This window comes from Balaenoptera acutorostrata, chromosome 4 (assembly GCF_949987535.1).
Source record: "Balaenoptera acutorostrata chromosome 4, mBalAcu1.1, whole genome shotgun sequence".
NCBI lineage: Eukaryota > Metazoa > Chordata > Mammalia > Artiodactyla > Balaenopteridae > Balaenoptera > Balaenoptera acutorostrata.
Window position 1 is genome coordinate 103,002,954 of NC_080067.1, and position 22,129 is coordinate 103,025,082.

The window sequence follows — 22,129 nt, forward strand, 5'->3', positions numbered from 1 at the left end:
TCTTTTTCCATCCCCTCACTTTCAGTCTGTATGTGTCACTAGGTCTGAAGTGGGTCTGTTGTAGACAGCACATACACAGGTCTAGTTTTTGTATCCATTCAGCCAGTCTATGTCTTTTGGTTGGAGCAGTTAATCCACTTACATTTAAGGTAGTTATCAATATGTATGTTCCTATTACCATTTTCTTAATTGTTTTGGGTTTGTTATTGTAGGTCTTTTCCTTCTCTTGTGTTTCCTGCCTAGAGAAGTTCCTTTAGCATTTGTTGTAAAGCTGGTTTTGTGGTGCTGATTTCTCTTAGCTTTTGCTTGTCTATAAAGGTTTTAATTTCCCCGTCGAATCTGAAGGAGATTCTTGCTGGGTAGAGCTATCTTGGCTGTAGGTTTCTCCCTTTCATCACTTTAAATATGTGTTGCCACTCCCTTCTGGCCTGCAGAGTTTCTGCTGAGAGATCAGCTGTTAACCTTATGGGGATTCCGTTGTATGTTATTTGATGTTTTTCCCTTGCTGCTTTTAATATTTTTTCTTTGTATTTAATTTTTGACTGTTTGATTAATATGTGTCTTGGCATGTTTCTCCTTGGATTTTTCCTCTACGGCGCTGTCTGTGCTTCCTGGAGTTGATTGACTATTTCCTTTCCTATATTTGGGAAGTTTTAAACTCTGATCTCTTCAAATATTTTCTCAGTCTCTTTCTTTTTCTCCTCTTCTTCTGGAACCCCTACAATTCGAATGTTGGGGCGCTTAATGTTGTCCCAGAGGTCTCTGAGACTGTCCTCAATTCTTTTCATTCTTTTTTCTTTATTCTGCTCTGCAGTAGTTATTTCCACTATTTTATCTTCCAGGTCACTTATCCGTTCTTCTGCCTCAGTTATTCTGCTATTGATTACTTCTAGAGAATTTTTAATTTCATTTACTGTGTTGTTTATCGTTGTTTGTTTGCTCTTTAGTTCTTCTAGCTCCTTGTTAAACGTTTCTTGTATTTTCTGCATTCTATCTCCAAGATTTTTGATCATCTTTACTATCATTACTCTGACTTCTTTTTCAGGTAGATTGCCTATTTCCTCTTCATTTGTTTGGTCTGGGGGGTTTTTACCTTGCTCCTTCATCTGCTGTGTGTTTCTCTGTCTTCTCATTTTGCTTAACTTACTGTGTTTGGGGTCTCCTTTTCGCAGGCTGCAGGTTCATAGTTCCCATTGTTTTTGGTGTCTGCCCTCAGTCGGTATGGTTGGTTCAGTGGGTTGTGTAGGCTTCCTGGTGGAGGGGACTCTTACCTGTGTTCTGGTGGGTGAGGCTGAATCTTGTCTTTCTGATGGGCAGGACCATGTCTGGTGGTGTGTTTTGGGGTGTCTGTGACCTTATTATGATTTTAGGCAGCCTCTCTGCTAATGGATGGGGCTGTGTTCCTGTCTTGCTAGTTGTTTGGCATAGGGTGTCCAGCCCTGTAGCTTGCTGTTTGTTGAATGAGGCTGGGTCTTATCATTGAGATGGAGATCTCTGGGAGAGCTCTCACTGACTGTTATTATGTGGGGCCACGAGGTCTCTGGTGGACCAATGTCCTGAACTCACCTCTCCCACCTCAGAGGCACAAGCCTGACACCTGGCCAGAGCACCAAAACCCTGTCAGCCACATGGCTTTTGGAACGTCTGAGGTCTTCTGCCAGCATTCAGTATGTGTTCTGTAGGAGTTGTTCCACATGCAGATGTATTTCTGATGTATTTGTGGGGAAGAAGGTGATCTCCACGTCTTACTCCTCTGCCATCTTGAAACCACCTCCTGATACATAAATTTTATATTATCTATTTTTTGTAAAAAGAGATGATTTTATTTTTAATAAGTTCTTTGTTAGAATAGCTTTAGGTTTAAGAAAAGTTGCAATTATAAGACAGAGAATTTCTGTGTACTTGACATCCAATTTCTCCTATTCACATCTTATGTTAATATGGTACATTTGTCACAACTAAAGAACCAATATTGATACATTATTAGCTAAAGTCCACAATTGATTTGATTTTCTCCATTTTAACCTAAGATCTTGTTCCATTCCAAAGTCCCATGCAGGACACCACATCACACCTAGTACATGTCCCCTTAGGCTCCTGTAGACTCAATCTCCCAGACTTTCCTTGGTTTTGATGACCTTAATGGTTTGGAGAAGTTGTAGTTAGGTATTCTGTAGAATGTCTTTCAGTTTAGTTTTGTCTGATGTTTTTTCTCATGTTTAGACTGGGGTTTGGGGGAGGAAGAGATGTATTACTTTAAAGAAAATATTAAAAGGAAAGTAAGCAAAAGAAAAATTACTGCTAAATATTCTTCACCTTGAGAATTCAACTCTCGTGCCTCACCCTTCAACTCAGAGTTATCGGTAACCTTGTTTTTGTACCACATCACTCTGTGCCAGCATGAACAGTGGTTAGGCCATGTTTTGGAAGCACTGCTCCCCTGGGTTTCCTTCCAAATCACCGACCCTCTTCATCCAGTTTTGAAGGTGTTCCTTTCTTGACCTTACTGGAAGGTGTCAGGCAGTGGCAGCAAGAACCCAACTGCCCCTGGCCGGTGTACCATGCCACTGACTGTTAAATGTATTTGAGAGATTTTAAAAGCTGGGGAAAAAGTATGTCTTAGAACAAATGAAGTATGGTATTCTGAACTTTTAATATGCCATTTCGTATAAAACAGCTTTATATTGAATATTGTCAAATTACCATTTGGGGTTCAGACATAAATATGTTGATGTTATGTCTCCAAATCAAATTAAAACCAGTCAACTTCCACCTGCTAGATTCATGAAAAGTTGAATATATTTTCCTTAAGACTCTATCACTGCCCCCACAGTTTTCAAAATCCCAAGGAGCTGGTACAGTCCCGATGGAGGCCCTTCCAACTTCTGCATGCTGTATGGCTTAATTGCATTCACGACCACCTCGCCTGCACTAAGCCCTGTTGTGGGCTGGTCCTCCACCACCGTATCAGGTGCCTGCTTGCCAAAATCCCTGCATGGGCGGGCACAGCTGCTCAGAGGAGACCCGTTCTGTGAACAGGCCTCTGGCTCAGTGCCCAGTGTTCTCCTTGGCGGGTTTCCAGGGCGGCAGCTCAAGGGTCTTACTCTCCAGCCCAGAAGCATTGCTAAGACTCCATCTACCTCAGGAGAGCAAGAGGAGATTCCAGCCTCCACTGGGGACCCAGAGGGAGTTGTCTCTCCCCTCTTTGGGGATGAACCGAGGATTAAGCCTCAGTGTTCTTTTTAAACCTCCAAATCACAATAGAAACAATCTGGCCTCTTTTTTTTTTTTAATCAAAAATAAACCTAACTACTGACAAAAGGTGTTTATGGACTGTCTTTAACAGGCTCAAAGTTACTTGGAAATTGATTTTGATCTTGAAACTTCTCTCTGGGCCTTGAAGAGTGTCTGGGATGATGTCCACCTTCCCTGATTGGGTCCAAAGGGTTCCAGATCTTTAAAGCACAACGGTGAGAGCAGAGTGGTGCCTGGCCCTCTCCTGCTAGAGTAAAGCCTGCACACCCTCCACAGATCTGGTCTCTGACAGGATGTGTGCAAACCAGCTGTCTTTAGCTTATGGAGAAGGTGGCTCTCTGTACATTGTGATTTCAGGGACAGAGGAAAGGAATTAGGAAGGGTGCTAGGCCAAAAGATTCTCCCCATTGGTTACTTGATGCCATGTATATATTTAGTAGAGGACATATGCTTGTCTTTTATGTAATTAAAATAGAACAGATCATGAGTAGGGGTACTGTATTAATATGCATTCACTCATGCTAAGTTGTAAATAGTTGCTTTTGTGATCCTCTCTAAGAACAAATGAAAATAAGATTGATGAGGACTAGCACATTTGGTAAAGAGGTACCTCAAAGAGGGAAATGGACATGGAAGCTTGAATCTGGGGCCTTCATGAGCAGGTTTGTTCTAACTCACAATTCTGGTAATGCTGGCTTTAGGTGTAAATGTTCCAGTAATGCTTCCAATCAAAATGCCTCATTTTATATATTCCTACATCACTGGAGTAAAAGACTATGTAATATAATTGGTTACATCATTCTTTGTTTATTTTCCTAATCTATGTCTCAGGCACTCAGTAAAAATGCTGAAGCAGGTTACAAAATAAAATCCTAGTGTAACATTTAAAAATATTTAGTAATAAAAGGGACAGAATAATGAGGGTTGAATATTCTGATAAAGCCAGGGAGTTACTCAACAGAAATGTATGTTTAGGGTCCTGCGTGTTTAAAAAACGTGGTTCAGATATTTTACAGTAGGTTTTATCATATTGAGGAAGTATTCCATTAAATCCATATTAATTAAGAATTGATGTTGAATTTTGTCAAATGCCTTTTCAGCACTTGTGGAAGTCAGTGCTTTTTTTTCTCTTTACGTTCCTGGAATAAAATACACTTAGCTGTAATGTACTATTGTATTATGTGCTGCCAGATTCAGCTTGTCAATATATTTTACAGGATTTTTTTGCATTGATATTTGTGAGCAAGTATTGTTAAAGAAAAATTATTCAGTGACACTTGTTAAAGATGGTAAGGAAGACTTTATTCAACGGGGAGGGGGTTCTTGTGACAGGTATACGGAAAATTGCAGTGGGGTCTTGTAGTGAGGGAGAGAAATTGGACTCAACTCCAAATATAACAAGGAAAAGTGGGAATTATAGCTAAGGAGCAGAGTAGGAGTGCATGGATGGAAAATTACTAAAAGGAAACATCAGGGGTCAGGGAGGATTCTGGCGAAACTGACTGAACAGGGTTCTTGATGAAGGCAGGCCAGGGTGATCAGATATCATCTGTGAGATGGAAGATGATGAGGAACTGATTGGATACCAAGTGTAATCAAGTATGGAAGATGGGGGATTCTGGCTAAACTGTCTCAGGATTCCTGCTCTAATTGGACAATGCAGAAATGAACACAGAAGCCCAAATGTCAGAGCCTAGTTGAGCAAGAGCTCAGAAGAGCCTGGTAAGAGTTTGGTCAAGAGAGAGAATCTCTGTCAGGGTGGTGTGTAATTTTCTTTTTTAGTGAAATTTTTGCATTTTGAAATCTTTGATGCTTGCTTTAAAAAAAAAAAAAAACGGTTTTGAACATTTTCCTTTTAAAATATGTCCTCAGGGCTCTTGGGACACAAAATTCTGCTTTTAAGAAATCATCATCATGATAACTAACATTAAATTAACACTTTCTGTGAATAATCATCACTAAAACCCCTATGAGCCCAGGTATTATGATTTTTCAATTTTGCACGTGAGGAACTAGGTGCGCTGATGTTAAGTATTTTTCCTTGTACTAGCAACTAGCTGATTGCAGGCTCCAGGGTCCATGCTCTTACCCAGAAATTTAGTTTGTGATTAAACCAAACTGTTAAAAAGATGGCAGGGGTAAAGTATATTATTTTGTTTGTTCAGGTCCCTTACCTGATTTCCTTTAGGATCATCCTGGCTTATTTTATGTTTCTTTTGTGGAAACTCGCACGGCAGGAAAAGGAAAAAAACCTCACTACGACACCATCCTGAAGTAGTGTGGCTTGCAATGCAAATGTCCCCTAACAAAAATGTGAGAATTAGGATTTTTTGAGCAGAGCGAGTATGGGAAGATTATTTGTGTTACCAAAAAATCTAGGACTCTATAAAGAATTTCAATAGTAGATTTCCTTAAACAGGAAGCTGTCTGTATCCTCCACCACAGGGCATTCAAAATATGAAGCAAATTAGATTTAATTAGTCTGCAACATTGTCAGGAATGGAAAAATTGTCAAGGTAACTGCATTCTATACATTTTCTTAAAATTTCTTAATAATACACATTCTCTAAATAAAGAAGTAGTTGATTTTGGCATGTGTGGCCAAAATTTCTGATCAGGCTACAGTGTATATATTTCCAGACTGCTACAAATCCACAAAAAATTTCATAGTGCAGAACAGAAACAAAAATCTTGTTTTTCAGTTCTATTTTTCCACGTCTGTGTTCCCAACTGAGCGCAAAGACTACTGAAATGCATGAATTTGGAAGTTTTTAATGAGCAGTGAGAGCCAGCATATGCACCCAAGCCCCGACATCTGTTCCAGTTTGTAATTGGCTGTAACAGCCTATGCTCTATGCAGAACGGCTGTGATCATAACAAAAATTACGTTTAAATTGCTCATGTAACCATACGTCTTGGATCATGGCACTATCTTTGGCTTCTATGTGTGTTATTTTTCTAGTATTTCAGGCCTTTTTTTTTTTTTTTTAAACCACTGAGGTATAGTTGAATTAACATATATCAAGGAAGGAAATAAAAGGATAACTCTAAGAGACTCTGCCACAATGAGAACAGTTTAAGAAAAATGGGATTTAGCTTTGTTTTCTAGAAGTGAGTTCCAGAGACTTATTAAAAGGGCATTTGGGGGACAAGATTAAGAGAGCTACATAATTTGCAGGGCCAAGTGCAAAATAAAAACACAGGGTCCATGGTTCAAAAACCAGGAAAAAATGTCATTAAAGGTACTAAAATATAAAGTTTTTTCCTTTTTTCCCAGTTTCTCTCTCAACTTGTCATGGTGCTATTTTATTTGCTATTTAAGGTCATTTAAGTAAAGAAAAATTACGAGTAAATTATTAGCCTTGCACAATATAAAGAAATGCTAGTTTTAAATGCAAATGTAAGACCCTTTAACTCCTAAGCAGAATCACTAAAATGACACAATTTGTATTTTGTATTTCATACATGCATACGTACTTTATTCTTGCCTCACTAGTGGAAATGCACAGAACTCAACTTTTTGGTACTTGCTCATTCTACTAATACTCTCTGCCTTCCACTTACTCACGAGTGAGGGAGAACTGAAAACAAAAGGATGCAGGGGTTTCTCTAGCTTTTCCTTTCCCTCTATGTCCTAATTTTCAGCGTCCGTGGCTGGCTAACACAGGGAAGGAACATGAATAAGAAAGGACGTGATAGAATTCTTTGGTCATTTTTGTTTCTTAAAATGCTGTTGCCTTCTTTCTGCATTTGAAGCAAGTTCTGGTTCAAATGGAAGTGTGACCTCACAGGGCTGTCAGTGTCCCTTCCACAGCCCCTTACTCAGTGGTAGATGTAATACGCTTACCTTATTTGACCTTTGAGTCTTACTGGACTGCCACACGACATGGGCCCTTTGGAATGCTATGCTAATGGGTACCTAGAATGCTGTACATGGATGGAAGGAAGTGTAGACATGCATTATTGTTCCCATCTCCTCTGCTCACACTTATGCTCCATTATCCCATTGGACAGCCCTTATAAAACATGAATTCAAAGATAAAAGTATTAAGAATTTCATGATAGTGACAGCAAGATATTAAACCAAGTGTGAGACCCTTCTGAACATGGGGCCCATGTGACTGTACGTGTTGCCCATGAGGCTGACCCTGCCTCAGTGACCTCATCTACAAATTGGGATGAGAATAGTTCTTGTCAGGTAGGATTACCATGAGGAGTAATTAAATTATGAATATAATGTATCCAGCACATAGGAAGTACTCAATACACAGTAGTTTCTTAATACCTATATTGCTCTATATCCCAAATAAAATCAGGAAATGGTTATTATATTGTTACCAGAAAACTTGATTTAAGTTGAGCTTTTCCTTATATAAGCTCCACTAAGCAAGATATGCTTTCAAACACATGAGACTGAAACACAGCGAATGCTCCTTTATCTGCATTGTGGTCATTAGGCACCAATGCGATCAATGAGCAAAGCTCTGAGGTCAATTCAAGAGGTTACCTGGTTTATCTTTTGCAGTGGTAATTACTGCAGCAGGTTATAGCAAATAGGGCCATGTGAGGTGTCCAGGAAAAAGACAAAGGCTTGAGTCATTAAACATGGTTGAAGGCCATGTTGTCTCTGGCTGAGAATGAGGTCAGCCCCATAAAGCCTTGGGCTTCAAACACATGAAGGGGAGATATTTGAAAGAAAACAAAGACGTGAGCTCCATCTGAGCAAGTAGGAGTGAACTGCGATTGACTACAGCATCCAGATGAAGTGTGGTGTAGAATGAATTCCAGGATCCAGAGTTACTGAAGAAATATTGTAGATAATACCCATCAATCGATTGATTAATCCAATAGAGCTGCTTATAAAATGCTATTTTATATGCCCAGAGTGCATTTGGCTTATTTATACACTGTGTATAGACCAACCATTCCTCTTGAAAACATTAATTTTAAAAACGTTGATAAATTATCAGCCCCTGATTGAGTTAGCATATATTGTCTAAATATCATTTTATTTAAAACCTAAATATTTTAATTTTTATTTATTTTTTTTACTGTCCACATTTTAATTTTTATTATTTTAGGTTTCTAAAATTTATTGAAGTGTACTTGATTTACAATGTTGTGTTTAATTTCTGCTGTACAGCAAAGTGAATCAGTTATACATACACATATTCTTGTTCATATTCTTTTCCATTATGTTTATCACAGGATATTGAATATAGTTCCTTGTGCTATACAGTAGGACTTTGTCATTACTATTCAATAAGTTTTGATGAATACAGACACCTGTGTACCTTAAAATTGTCAAGATACCAGCCCACAGATTTCCCTCATAAAACCTAAATCTTTTTAAAAGAGATTCTTTATTTTCCATTGGTATATTTTAGGTGAAAATTATACCAACTTCAATTGTGATTTTGTTTAAAAATTGTTCATGAAACTGATTGGATGTGATAACAGACTGAAATTATGCAAACAGGATAAAAAAATAGGTAGGATGTTATGAATATTCAGATTCCCAAGAAAGTGAGCAATTTCAGATCGTTCAACAGATGAGACTCTTGTGTCCTGTGCAAGTATGATTTTCCTTCTCTGACTTTGAAGCACCAGACTGACCCTCTGTGAGGAGTAGGATAACAAAAGAAACATGATCTGAGTTTTTAAAAAATCTCTTTGCAGAGAAAAGGACTGATGAAAATGTGGCATGAAATCTGTGTCTAGTATGATTCTTTTAAGACCTCTCCCTGACTCCTGTCCATGGGGTTTTGAAAATCTGGATTTAATTTTCATTTTAAAAACTTAATGGCCTGAACTATCCCAAGAAATTTGAACTTTCTGAATTCCTGAGCCCTCTCAACCACCGGTGCTGTGGTTACGATGACTAAAGCTGACTAAAGCTGGGAACACTGAGTCAGGAATGGGTTTGCTGTCGTGAACTATGTTTGTTCTCAAAGAATCTTACTGATAAATAATGTTACTGTTTCCAGATGCTGAGCCTAAATATCTGATAGTCGTGCGGCCCGCTCCTCCTCCCAGTCAAAAGAAGTCATGCTCAGGTATTTTTGTTGATTTTTTTTTTTTTTAATTAACTTTAAACCATGCCTTTTCATCTCTTTTCTACCCACAAAGACCACGCAGCTTGGGGATGTCTCAGGAATGTAGGTTAGAAGATGTACAATGCCCAGCAGACCCCCGTCAACACAACCCTGCTTGGGGAGTAGCATAGCCTGGTGGGAGAGGCTCTTGGGGTCTTTTCCAGCCTCACCACATACAAACTGCAGGGATTGAGGCAAATTATTGAACCTCTCTGTGCCTCCATTCTGCCGTATGGTAGGGTCTGCATGAGGATTAAATGAGTCCACAAATACGCAACACATAGGACAGGCCTGACCCAGAGCAAGTGCTCATTTAGATAACTCCTGTTGGCCTGTCTCTATTTTGCAATGTGTGAACTAAAGCCCACTCTTGTGCCTTTCAGATTTTTTAGGGCAAAATTTGATGTCTAACATTTGCTGAAGGAAACTGTTGACATTTCAAAGCATAACTCATTTACATGTGTGTTAAATGGGTTGGAACTTGGATTTTATTTACGCCTCTTCCTTCTAAATCTCTTGTATTTAGTCAAACATAGAAAATAGGACTTCTTTCATAAAACAGCAGTGCAACACCCATCTTCCCAGGGCTAAGGAGACTTAAAAGAGAAACATTTCTGCATGCCTAAGGAAGATTAAAATCCTATGTTGTCCCGGGACTTCCCTGATGGGGCAGTGGTTAAGAATCCGCCTGCCAATGCAGGGGACATGGGTTCGATCCCTGGTCCGGGAAGATCCCACATGCTGCGGAGCAACTAAGCCCGTGTGCCACAACTACTGAGCCCACGTGCTGCAACTACTGAAGCCTGCGTGCCTAGAGCCCATGCTCCGCAACAAGAGAAGCCACCACAATGAGAACACTGCATACCACAATGAAGAGTAGCCCCTGCTCGCCACAACTAGAGAAAGCCTGTGCGCAACAATGTAGACCCAACGCAGCCAAAAAAAAAAAAAATCCTATGTTGTCCCAACTTCACTGCTAAAATTTCTTCTCAGATCAAATAAGGAAGCCATTGCAATTACGAAGGACTGATAGAACTGTAAATATGCTTTTAACATCTGATGTCACATCTTCCTACTCAAGATAAAGTTGATCATAGTGCTCTTCTTTTCTTTTTCATGTTCTAATGTGAACTGTCCTCAAAATAATTATTTCCTAATCATATTTGTCTTTTACAGTACTCTGGATGCCACACAGAAAAAAGGATCTTTCTTAAAGGGATGAGAAGGGTTGGGGGAGCGTACAGATATTCACATACACTGAGCAAAGGCGCCCTTTGCAGCTCTGTATTCTGTCTCCTAGGTGTATTAGCCATGCCTGGTTACCAGAAATCAGTTGCCACTATCCCCTCCCCTCCTTCTGTTAGTTTCCTTTTCTTTTTAGAGAAGCAATAAATGGTCAAGTATTTTGAGAAATACAGATCCTTTTCCTTGACCTCTTATATTATCCCAAAGTGCAAGGGAAATTTCCATCAGTACTTACAACTTACTAATGGTAGTTGTCCAAGCAGCTTTCCATACACTTGAAAAGAAATGTACTCTCAATGTTTCAAGACTCTATTTCAAAATATTTAACAATAAAGTCAGGAAGCATGAGTATGGTTCTATGGGATTCTGGCTTCATAGTCACTAAACTTTTTCTTAATATTAATATGATTATAAAACAAATATACAAAAAGAAGTAAGGAAGGTCAAGAGAGTGATTACACCTTAATAGCATTTTATAACTTCGTTTCATTTGGGGGCTTCTGTGACACTGGCCTTAGAGATTATTTTTCACTATGATGACCAACACAGGAAATTGTTTCATCCCGCTCAGGATATAATACCCCACCTTTCCTTTCAGGCAACGGATATAATTTTTGTTTTTATTATCTGCATTTAAGAGTGATGTAATGAGTCATGGATTAGCTTCCATTCATTTTATATTTGTATCTGCCACATAAATTTTAATTATTTAATCATTTTTAAAGTAAGATCCAAACTTAGAGAAAAAGGTACATTTTTCTTTCCCCAAGGAACCTAAGGTTTACATGACTATCAAATAATTATTTCACTAAGTGGCATTATCTTCATACATTGTGAACTAAGCCAATGATATAGTAAAAAGAAAAGTAGATTATAATTCAGGAGACCTGGATTTGAATCAACCTTGCTCTCGTTGTGGCCTTGGACAACCTTGAAACTACTCTGGGCCTTGTTTTTCATCTATAAAATGAGACAGTTGTGTTATGTGAGTGAAAATCAACTCAGGGGTGGAAAAAGCCTTATCAGAATTACCTCAGGGCTTTTTCAAACTACCCGTGCCCCCCACCCTTATCTTAGATTCTAATCTGCCCTCCTTGGGGGCCAAACTTGAACCCTTTGAATCATAGATAATGTACTGTTGCAGGTGGATCTGGACAAATTTTCAGAGAAGTATAGTTGCATGTTTGCAAGTAACTAAACAATAACCGTCGTTGAAAATTATTTAAAATATCTTTTAAAAATTCCTCTATGTCACGGTGAAGTAACTTTCCACCACTAGGTTATGTATATTCTTGTTTCAGAGGGCTTTTCCGCTAGAATAACAACTTATACAACTTAAATCTGACAGAAGCAACAGGCATGGCACAATTTTCAAGGGTATTTGGTTCAGATAACCTTAGCTAAGCTCATACAAGGGGTACCCTCCTACCCACCTTATAAAGGTCACAGGCCATTTTGCTGTTTGGCTCCCACTACAGTAGATGAAGATAACAAAATTTCTTTTTAATAGCAAATATACATAGTATCATGAAATGAAAAAGGGAATTAATGGAAATACAAAGCATATATATTTTACATTAGTGCTGCATAGTTTTATTAGGTCCCATTGGATTTTTAATTAATCCTATTAGATTTTACCCTGATATTTTTTATGGGCCAGTGTTGGTTTCCATGGTTGAAAATCTTCCGTCCTCTTTTTCACTCTCCTCCCATTCCTGCAATTTCAAATATTTTTGAAAAAGCAAATGTCTGCGCCCCCCACCACATACTTGAAAAGAATCTAGAGTGGTTTATCAGCATCACTCTTGGCATTGCCCCAATCCAGTTAGTCTTGTCAGAATAACTGTGCTTCCTGTAATATTCCTACTCTTCCAGAAGTATTAAAAATGTGTGCACCTTTTCCATTTAGATACTCACTGTAAAAAAAAAAAAAAAAAAAGACTATTACAATGGTCTCACAAGGGATTTTACACTTCCAAATAGTTTTTTTAAAAAAAAGACTATAACCTGCAGCCTACATGGTAAGCTTTCTTTTCTAAGGTGTTATTTCACACTAATTCACAGTCCCGGGGGGGGAAAGCATAATTTATTTTGTCTGTAAAAGAAAAGTGAGTGTGTGTGTATATATATATATATATATATATATATATATATATATATATACATACACACACACATATATATATGCCTATATGTGTATGTGTGTGTGTTTATTTCATTGGTAATAGCCAAGACCTCCATATTCATCCCTGACTCGCAAGAAAATAAAAACCAGGAATGGATATAGTTTATATGTGTATACACACACACACACACACACACGTAAATCTCAAAAGGGTATTTCATTTGATTCCTGCTTAAATTCATGGGCAAACCATTATTAATATTTGTACACTATATAAAAAGAAAAGGAACTTAATGCTTTCGCATTCTTCATCTCTTGCTAAATTGTCTTTGTCTATTTTACCCAAATCATAAAGGACTTCCCTGGTGGTCCAGTGGCTGAGACTCTGCACTCCAGGGGACCCCGGTTCGATCCCTGGTCAGGGAACTAGGTCCCACATGCCACAACTAAGAGTTCGCATGCCTCAACTAAAGATCCCGCGCGCCTCAACTAAGACCCAGAGCGGCCAAATAAATAAATAAATAAATATTTTAAAAATTATGAAAAAAAAGAAAATACACTAAATATTAACGAGAATTAACCTGTCCGTTACCTCCGCAGGTAAAGCACGATCTCGCAAACCTCTCCAGCTGGTGGTTGGCACTCTGACACCAAGCTCAGTCTTCCTGTCCTGGGGCTTCCTCATCAACCCTCACCACGACTGGACATTGCCAAGTCACTGTCCCAATGACAGGTAGTTCACCATTATGGAAAATTTTGTTTTTCATCTGAAAATTGGCACTTGCTCTCAGTAGTATCTGCACATGCTTTAGAAGAATGTGTAAATGTCAGGAGCATCAGTATTTACAGATCAGCTGTTAGCTGTAGAGCCTGTTCTAGGTGTGAGGGGAATGAAGATACATTAGTCAGGGCCCCTACCCTTCAGGGAGTTATCGTCTATCTCAATAGAAAACACATGCACGTATTTTTTCTTTCTGAAGAAAAAACTAGAAGGGAAAATAAGCCAAATAGCAAGTGGGGTTATCAGTGATAAGTCTAAAAAAAATCAGAGGATGAGGTTGAAAGCACTTGGTAGAGACTGTTAAAAGTTGCAAAGCTTGATCTTTGGTTTGAAAAGGATGGATCTTTGATCTGTCAATTGACAAAGTGCTAAAACAGTTGTTCTCTCAGTGTGGTCCCTAAACTAAGCAGCATCAGCCTCAATCAACATCACTTGGGAAATTATCAAAAATGGAAATTCTCAGGTCTCCAGACCTACTGAATCAGAAACTCCACCTAAGCTTAGGGATCACTGACTTAGAAAACTGGAGGTAGGGACACATGGAGAAATGTAGGTTAAGGAAAAGCACAGCTGGAAATGAAGCTACATCTTTGGCAGAACAAAATAAGAAAAACCTAAGTTTATTTTAAAATTACTGCCATTCATCCATCCAGCACATGTAGTTGGGATTGTCTATATGCTGGGCACTGTATAAATGCTGAACCATGATTCTAAACTGGGTATAAGATGATATTTGCTTTTCATAAATATTTACTACAGTAGCTTCAAAATTCAAAACTTTGCATCTGACAATCAAAATTTTCAAGCTTCAACCAAGGAGTTTTTATTTTAAAAGATTTTTTTTTAATTTTAAATACTCAAAGTGACTTAAATGTTTAAGATTTGTTTCATTACTTTTTTACATAAAAAACTTTGTTATTGAGGAATAATTTAAACCTAGTAAAATGCAGATCTTAGGTGTACAATTTAATCAATTACAAAAAAAAGGTGTGTAACCATGTACTGTACACCCCATCAAGACATAAAACATCGTCATTACTCCAGAAAGTACTAGAGAGTTGGCCTACTTTAGAATTCCATATAAACAGAATCATAAAGTATGTTCTCTTTTTGTGTCTATCTTATTTATTCAGCATGTTTTTTGAGATTAATTCATGACATTGTAAGTATAAATAGTTCATTCCTTTTTTATTCCTGAGTAGTGTTCCATTATGTGAATATTTCAGAATTTATTGATCCATTTTCTTGATGGTGGACACCTGAATTGTGTCTTGTTTTTGGCTATTTTGAATATAAATTTTATAAACATTTTTGTATAAGACTCTTGTAGATATATCTTTTAATTTCTCTTAGATCAGTACCTAAAAGTAGAATTGCTATGTCACAGGGAAGATGTATATTTGATTTTTTTTTACCTAATTTTTCCATTTAAATTCCCACAAGGGGTACATGGGAGTTCTGGTTGCTCCACATCCGCACCAGCATTTCGTGTCATCAACATTTTTCATTTTAGCTATTCTAGTGTAGTCATATCTCATTAAAATTTTAACATGTATTTCCCTTGTGCTAAAGATATCGAAAACTTTTTCATGTACTTTTTTGGCCATATATCTATTTTTTGTAGTGCTTTATTTCTTTTTATTTGTCTTAATTGGACAGAAAGGAAAGAGCTTTAAAATGTTTGTAAGTTTCAGAAGTACCTTTCATATGACTTTGATTAAGAAGTCTAAACTAAGAAAGAAAAAAATTAAATTTTCTTTCACATGTCCATAGTTCTGAAGGAAGAAATTCTTGGAAAAAGTATGTAGAAGATATGCCAAAACTAAATTTTTTGAAAAGTAATTTTGAGCTGTTTCAAAGAATCTGAACTATTCCTTATTTCAACCACTACTAAACCCATAACTTACTTTGTTTGGAAATGGACTCTTGAAAGAACTTTCTTTCTTGTGATAACTTCAGTTTCTAATGAGTTCACAGGGTGCCAGTGCTGAGAAAACAAACACTTACACGGGTTGCTTTCTTTTTCCTATTTTTAGTCTCTTACTAAGAAAGAAAGAAGGAAAAAAAAGAAAGGAGGGGAGGGGATGGGCAGGAAGGGTAGAAGAAGGGAAGGAAGGAGACCTGATACTCTTGTAACAAAACGTAGCTGATTTTAATGGTTACTCAACTTGCTTGATAAATCCATGAGGTTCAGTAACTTGCAAATTCCTATAGCAGGATTTGGATATGATTTCCTCCCCTGTCCTCAAGCCTTTCCTTCAATTTCATTTGGTTCTGACCCCTCCATGAAACAACTTATCTGATGATTGATTCTAATTGATAGAGGTTGCCACGGTTTGACAGCACAAGGAGATAATGAATATGAAGAAGGTATAGGAACAGTTGCCCGGATAGAGCTAGAATTTTATCCAAGGCAATTGACTTGAAGGCCCCAAGCTACTCAGACCACGTGTACACCTCACCCTCTCATCCCCTTGCCCATATACCCTGGCTCTGCTCTTCTCATCAAATAGATGGAGTCATGCCCATCAAATCACAATATTTAAAATAAATAATTCTACCTAGAATGAAGTTTTTTAAAAGATTCAATAATAACATGTCAAGATGCTTGCCAAGTTTCAAACCTGAGTGAGTGGGAGGATCAAAGTATCCTTGACAGAAATAGGGAATTGTTAGGACATGACTAAAGGCGCAGAATTAAATGGTAATGACAAAAAGAAGCATTTGGAGTACTTGTGAATTTTATTTACCCATGCCTCCTTTCTCCCTAGTTAGAACAGTTAATAAAGAGCTGACATTTGAGAAAAAATAATAGTCCTTATTTAAAAGCTCTGGAAATACTGTACATATTATAAGCACCCAAATAAATCCACCAGAACAACTCAATTGGTGTACTTAGATGCAGAATTGGAGAAATCCACCCTCATATGATTATGTAGATGGTATTTTTTAGAATTTAGATTAATCCAGTAGGTTAGAGTAAGCAATAATAGTTGAATGATTCCTCCTTGAAAATTAGAAGATTAGTACAGCTCAAGTTTTCCTTCAGGAGCATATTCTGACAAAACCGTTGGAATCTGAATGCCCTTGGCTTGCCACAGGAACATCAACTGATGTCATTTTAATCCATTTAACTCTAATATTTGGCACTATGTGTAAAGTCTTTGATTTTTTTTAAAACAAAATCATTTCACATTGGTTTGTATAGCATCATTTAGTAATTTGCATATTACTATGCAAATGCAAGTAATTTATTGGAAAGGTTTCTTTACATTATACTTTGACTTTTGACTTTATATATCAAAGCTCTCGTGTAGTGAGTTTCTAGTGAGAAAACCTCTGTTTTCTGTTTTATTTGTTTTAAGCTTGGAAACATTAATGAGTCACTTTATCTTTGGTTGTGTGTTTCCATTCCTATTTGCATAGGGTCCATATGGTTCTCCCATGTTTTTAGAGCCTTTTCTGAGTTCACATTCTTTGGAGAGTAGATGTACCTAATTTACAGTTTTTATTCTTAATGAGTTTTGAAAGGAAGAATGTACATGTTTGTCCTCAATATATCTAAGGTCAAAAGAAAGCTTTCCAAATTGGCCCAGATGAAGTGTTAAAACCACAATTTATTTCACCATTAATAGCATATTTTTCCTTCCCATGTTTCCAGCTTGTTAAAGTGTTCAAGATTGCCTTAGTTCTCACTCCTTTGCCAACTTATTAAAGCTTTATGATTCTTTTAGAATTTTCTTTTCACATTTTCTAACACTTTCACATTGTACTTACTTGCTCTTAATGTAGAATGAGGGCCCTCCTTTTTGTCTGGTCCCGGGTTGACTCTTGCCTTTTTCTTTTTTTCTTTATCCCAAGTTGTTAAGAAGTGAATATTTTTGATGTCTGGAAATTCTCACTTGATTGAGCCCAATGCCTTGTTACCCATTTGTCTTGCCATGTAAATTTTAAGCTCTGTGAGGACAGGGACCATGGGTATCTTAACCACCATTGTTTCCTCAGTCCCCGGGCCAGCATCTGGCACATAGTAGACCTTCAGTAAATTTATACTGAATGAATAAACAGTAAAATGTTAGAATTTTCACTTTTATTCCTTACTGTTACTTCAAACTTAGGATAAAATTGAACTCATACTTTTCTCTTGAAATATCAGTTCCCGTATTACTTTCTGAAGTATCATAATTCTTTCACTCTCCATAATTTGAAACTTCATGAATTTTTAAATTCTTCATTTCCTATAGGTATTGAGGCTCTGAGTTACATTGGTTTTGCCTCTGAGAAGTACCCATATCAGTATCTTTATCTTCTGCTTCTCCATTTCCATGTCAATGATCCCAATCCAGACACTCCTTACCTTACCCTGCATCCTGGGAATAGCATCCTGGCTACTGACCCTGACTCTTTTCGTATCCCAATCCATCCTGGTTTCTGCAATACTGAAGAAAATTTAGGCTATTCGCCGTCAGCTCACTGTTTCTTCATCCCAGATTTAGTTTTAACTCTCTTCGGTTCTTACCAAGGAACATGTTTCTGACTTCAGCCAATGCTCATCATCTGGTCGCTTCCATATTCTATAAGCCTTTGCTCTTTTACATTTGCCTCTTTACTGATATTGGTGCCCTGCTTCTTGCTTACAAACATGCTCAAGATTTCCCTACTCCCAAACAACATCTTCTGTTGATTGTGTTATATCTTCTAGGCTACTTTTCAGACTCTTCTCTTAATTCCAAAACTTCTCAGATTAATGTGCTCTTATATTCTTGACTTCTCTACCACACTCACAGTCTTCATTCCCTTTCGCTGGCTTTGGTCCTCTTCTTACCATTCCACTGAAACTTCTCTTGGTGATCATCAATGGTCAATTAATTGCTAGATCCAGTAGAGTTTTCTCAGTTCTTATCCTTTTAAACCTCTTTGTGGGAATTTTGGCCATCCTCCCATTCTTGAATTCTTTCTTCCTTTGAAATCTTTATTTCGATTTTCCTCTTACCCTCTTCCTCTTATATTTTGCTTACTTGTTATCCTGTCTCTCAAATGTGGAATACAGATATATCCTTGGATGTCTCACCTATGTATCCTCCTTATCTCAGCTATAAGCCATGTCTTTATCACCTCTATATAGAACAGTGATTCTCAAACTTTGACGTACTTGCAAATCATGTGGGAGATATTGTTAAAATGTGGGTTCTGACTCCACAGTCCTGAGGAAGAGCCTGAGATTGTGCATTTCTAAAACCTCCTAGGAATTTCTGACGTTGCTGTTCTACAAGGAATAGCAGGAGTGGTATAAGGATGTAAATGACTTCCAATGCTAAACCTCTGACCTTGACCCAATTCCAAAGATCTAAGAGTGTATTTTCAGTTGTCTGTGGAATATTTTCATTAGGATGACCAGGTAACAGTGTTCAGCACCTCAAACTCAAACTAAATCAATGTTGTCTATACTACTAAAAAAACCTCCTTTTCCATCTCTTTAACTTCCCTCTTCTCAGGCTTGAAAATTGAGTTTTGATTTTTATTTACACTTCCCTTGGCACCCATATCCCATAAGGAGTCTAGTCTCATCAATTTAACTTTGATCTGTTCCTTTTTTCCCCTTCATTCTATTCCTTCCATGATTCACTCCTTTGTTATCTCATATCTGGACTACAGCAAAGTAAAATTCCTCCCTCCAGTTTTTCTCTGATTATTCAACTGCTGATAAATCTAACTTCCTTCATTACTACTCAACTTTATTTATATTTAAATAAATAACTTTATTATTATTTACCTGTTGATTCTGTTGAAGAATCTCCCCCAGGTTCCCACTGGCTGGTAAAAAAATAAAAAGGTCATAGATTCTCTCCAAGAATCTATCTCAAGGAATCTTCGAGTCATGCTCCTGACATGGGGTTTAAATCTGGCCTACTCTGCTTTCCCTGGATCTGGGTAGGATTTCCTGCTCTAAATCTACCACTGAGGTGGGATTTACAAGGTAGCCTTTGTACAAATTCAGGCTGCAGGGTGCCATGCCCAGCCACCCTCAGATGCTTTGCTTTTCATCCTGCCTTCTTTAGTCATATGCAAATGTACACCTGCCTCTTTCCCTATTCTGTGAACTCATTTTTTAATTTATGCCCAGCGTCTTACTTGTCTTCCGTCACACATACAACGTAGCATCACACTTTACAACAGTAGTTCTCAACAAATGCATGAATGAATAGGCAAGTGGAATGTCCAAAACTAGCTTTGAAAATCATCTAACTAGTCCATTCAGCCCTTGAACCTCCTCTGAAACATCTCTCAAACAGACGTCACAGTGAGTATCTCCAGGGATGGTACATAGCATGATTGCTGGGGGTATAAATTCTGGTCAGACTGACCTAAGTTCAGACTTCTGCTCTGTTAGCTGAGTGGCCTTGGACAGGTTACTTAAATGCTTTAAGCCTTGATTTTCTCATCTGTAAAATGGGAGTAATAACAGTAATATCTCATAGTGTTGTCAGAATTAAATGAGATGACACATGTAAAATGTGGCTATGTTCACTGGCATGCAATGAATACTCAAGAAATGATACTGAGGTGTGAGGAGTTTGGGGGCACATGAAAAAAAGTCCAGGCAGCCTGTAGGAACAGAGAGCAGCTCCGAGCTCCCAGCCAGCCGGGAAACAGGACCTTGGAGCCATAGCCACAAGAAACTGGATTCTGCCAACAACCTGAATGAGTTTAGAAGCAGGTTCTTCCCAAGAGCCTCCAGTTCCCCGACCAGGGATCAAACCTGCACCCTCGGGACTGAAAGCTTAGAGTCTTAACCACAGGACCATCAGGGAATTCCCCAGAATCCCCCACTTCTTACTGCCTCTGCCACCCTCATCCAAGCCACCATCATATCAGGTTTATCCACTGAGAGGGACTGCAACATCCCAAAGCAAGGAACCCACTTAGCAACTGGATCTTAGATTCTGAGTGCTAAGAAATCTGGCAGAGACCATCTTCATCAAATTAATCAAGTAAACAAAGTTAACATCACAAGGAATGCAACAAATTGAAATTGTGCACCCCCAATAGGATGCAGCAGGAAGAACACAGCATCATTTGCGTGATATTCCTGCCAAAGTGCATCACTTGAGACCTGTGACTTGAAGTGAGTGACACCTCCAGTCAAATCCTGTGGGACATAATTCATTTTCCATGTGGATAAGAATTGTCAAAGCAAAAACTACACTGGACAGAGTTATAGAGCCGTGTGGCTGACAGGGTCTTGGTGCTCTGGCCGGGTGTCAGGCCTGAGCCTCTGAGGTGGGAGAGCCGAGTTCAGGAGATTGGTCCACCAGTGACCTCCTGGCCCCAGGTAATGTCAGTCGGTGAGAACTCTCCCAGAGGTCTCCATCTCAACGCTAAGACCTAGCTCCATTCAACGACCAGCAAGCTCCAGTCCTGGACAACCCATGCCAAACAACTATCAAGACAGAAACATGACTCCACCCATTAGCAGAGAGCCTGCCTAAAATCATAATAAGTTCACAGACACTGCAAAACACACAACCGGACATGGTCCTGCCCACCAGAAAGATAAGATCCAGCCTCATCCACCAGAACACAGGCACCAGTCCCCTCCACCAGGAAGCCTACACAACCCACTGAACTAACCTTACCCACTGGGGGTAGACACCAAAAACAATGGGAACTACGAACCTGCAGCCTGTGAAAAGGAGACCTCAAGTGCAATAAGTTAAGCAAAATGAGAAGACAGAGAAACACACAGCAGATGAAGGAGCAAGGTAAAAAACCCCCAGACCAAACAAATGAAGAGGAAATAGGCAGTCTACCTGAAAAAGAATTCAGAGTAATGATAGTAAAAATGATCCAAAATCTTGGAAACAGAATGCAGAAAATACAAGAAACATTTAACAAGGACCTAGAAGAACTAAAGAGTAAACAAACAATGATGAACAACACAATAAATGAAATTAAAAATTCTCTAGGAGGAATCAATAACAGAATAACTGAGGCAGAAGAACGGATAAGTGACCTGAAAAATAAAATGGTGGAAATAACTACTGCAGAGAAGAATAAAGAAAAAAGAATGAAAAGACATGAGGACAGTCTTAGAGACCTCTGGGACAACATTAAATGCACCAACATTCGAATTATAGGGGTGCCAGAAGAAAAAGAGAAAGAGAAAGGGACTAAGAAAATATTTGAAGAGATTATAGTTGAAAACTTCCCTAATATGGGAAAGGAAATAGTCAAGTCCAGGAAGCACAGGGAGTCCCATACAGGATAAATCCAAGGAGAAACACGCCAAGACACATATTAAACTATCAAAAATTAAATACAAAGAAAAAATATTGAAAGCAGCAAGGGAAAATCAACAATTAACACACAAGGGAATCCCTATAAGGTTAACAGCTGATCTTTCAGCAGAAACTCTGCAAGGAGAAGGGTGTGGCAGGACATATTTAAAGTGATGAAAGGAAAAAACCTACAAGCAAGATTACTCTACCCAGCAAGGATCTCATTCAGATTTGATGGAGAAATTAAAAACTTTAGAGACAAGCAAAAGTTAAGAGGACTCAGCACCACCAAACCAACTTTACAACAAACCCTAAAGGAACTTCTCTAGGGAGGAAACACAAGAGAAGG

General features: G+C 38.3%; 1 protein-coding gene across 12 annotated transcripts in view; it reads left to right on the plus strand.

Annotated features, from left to right (window-relative positions):
* The window catches only part of ABI3BP (ABI family member 3 binding protein), a 263,791-nt gene that overhangs the window by 82,932 nt on the left and 158,730 nt on the right, over positions 1-22,129 (plus strand). For all 12 annotated transcript variants that reach the window (XM_007164013.2, XM_007164015.2, XM_028168601.2 and 9 more), the window contains exons 3-4: positions 9,243-9,311; positions 13,321-13,453. In XM_007164013.2, coding sequence (XP_007164075.2) covers positions 9,243-9,311; positions 13,321-13,453 — 202 coding nt within the window. The remainder of the gene's footprint in view (positions 1-9,242; positions 9,312-13,320; positions 13,454-22,129) is intronic.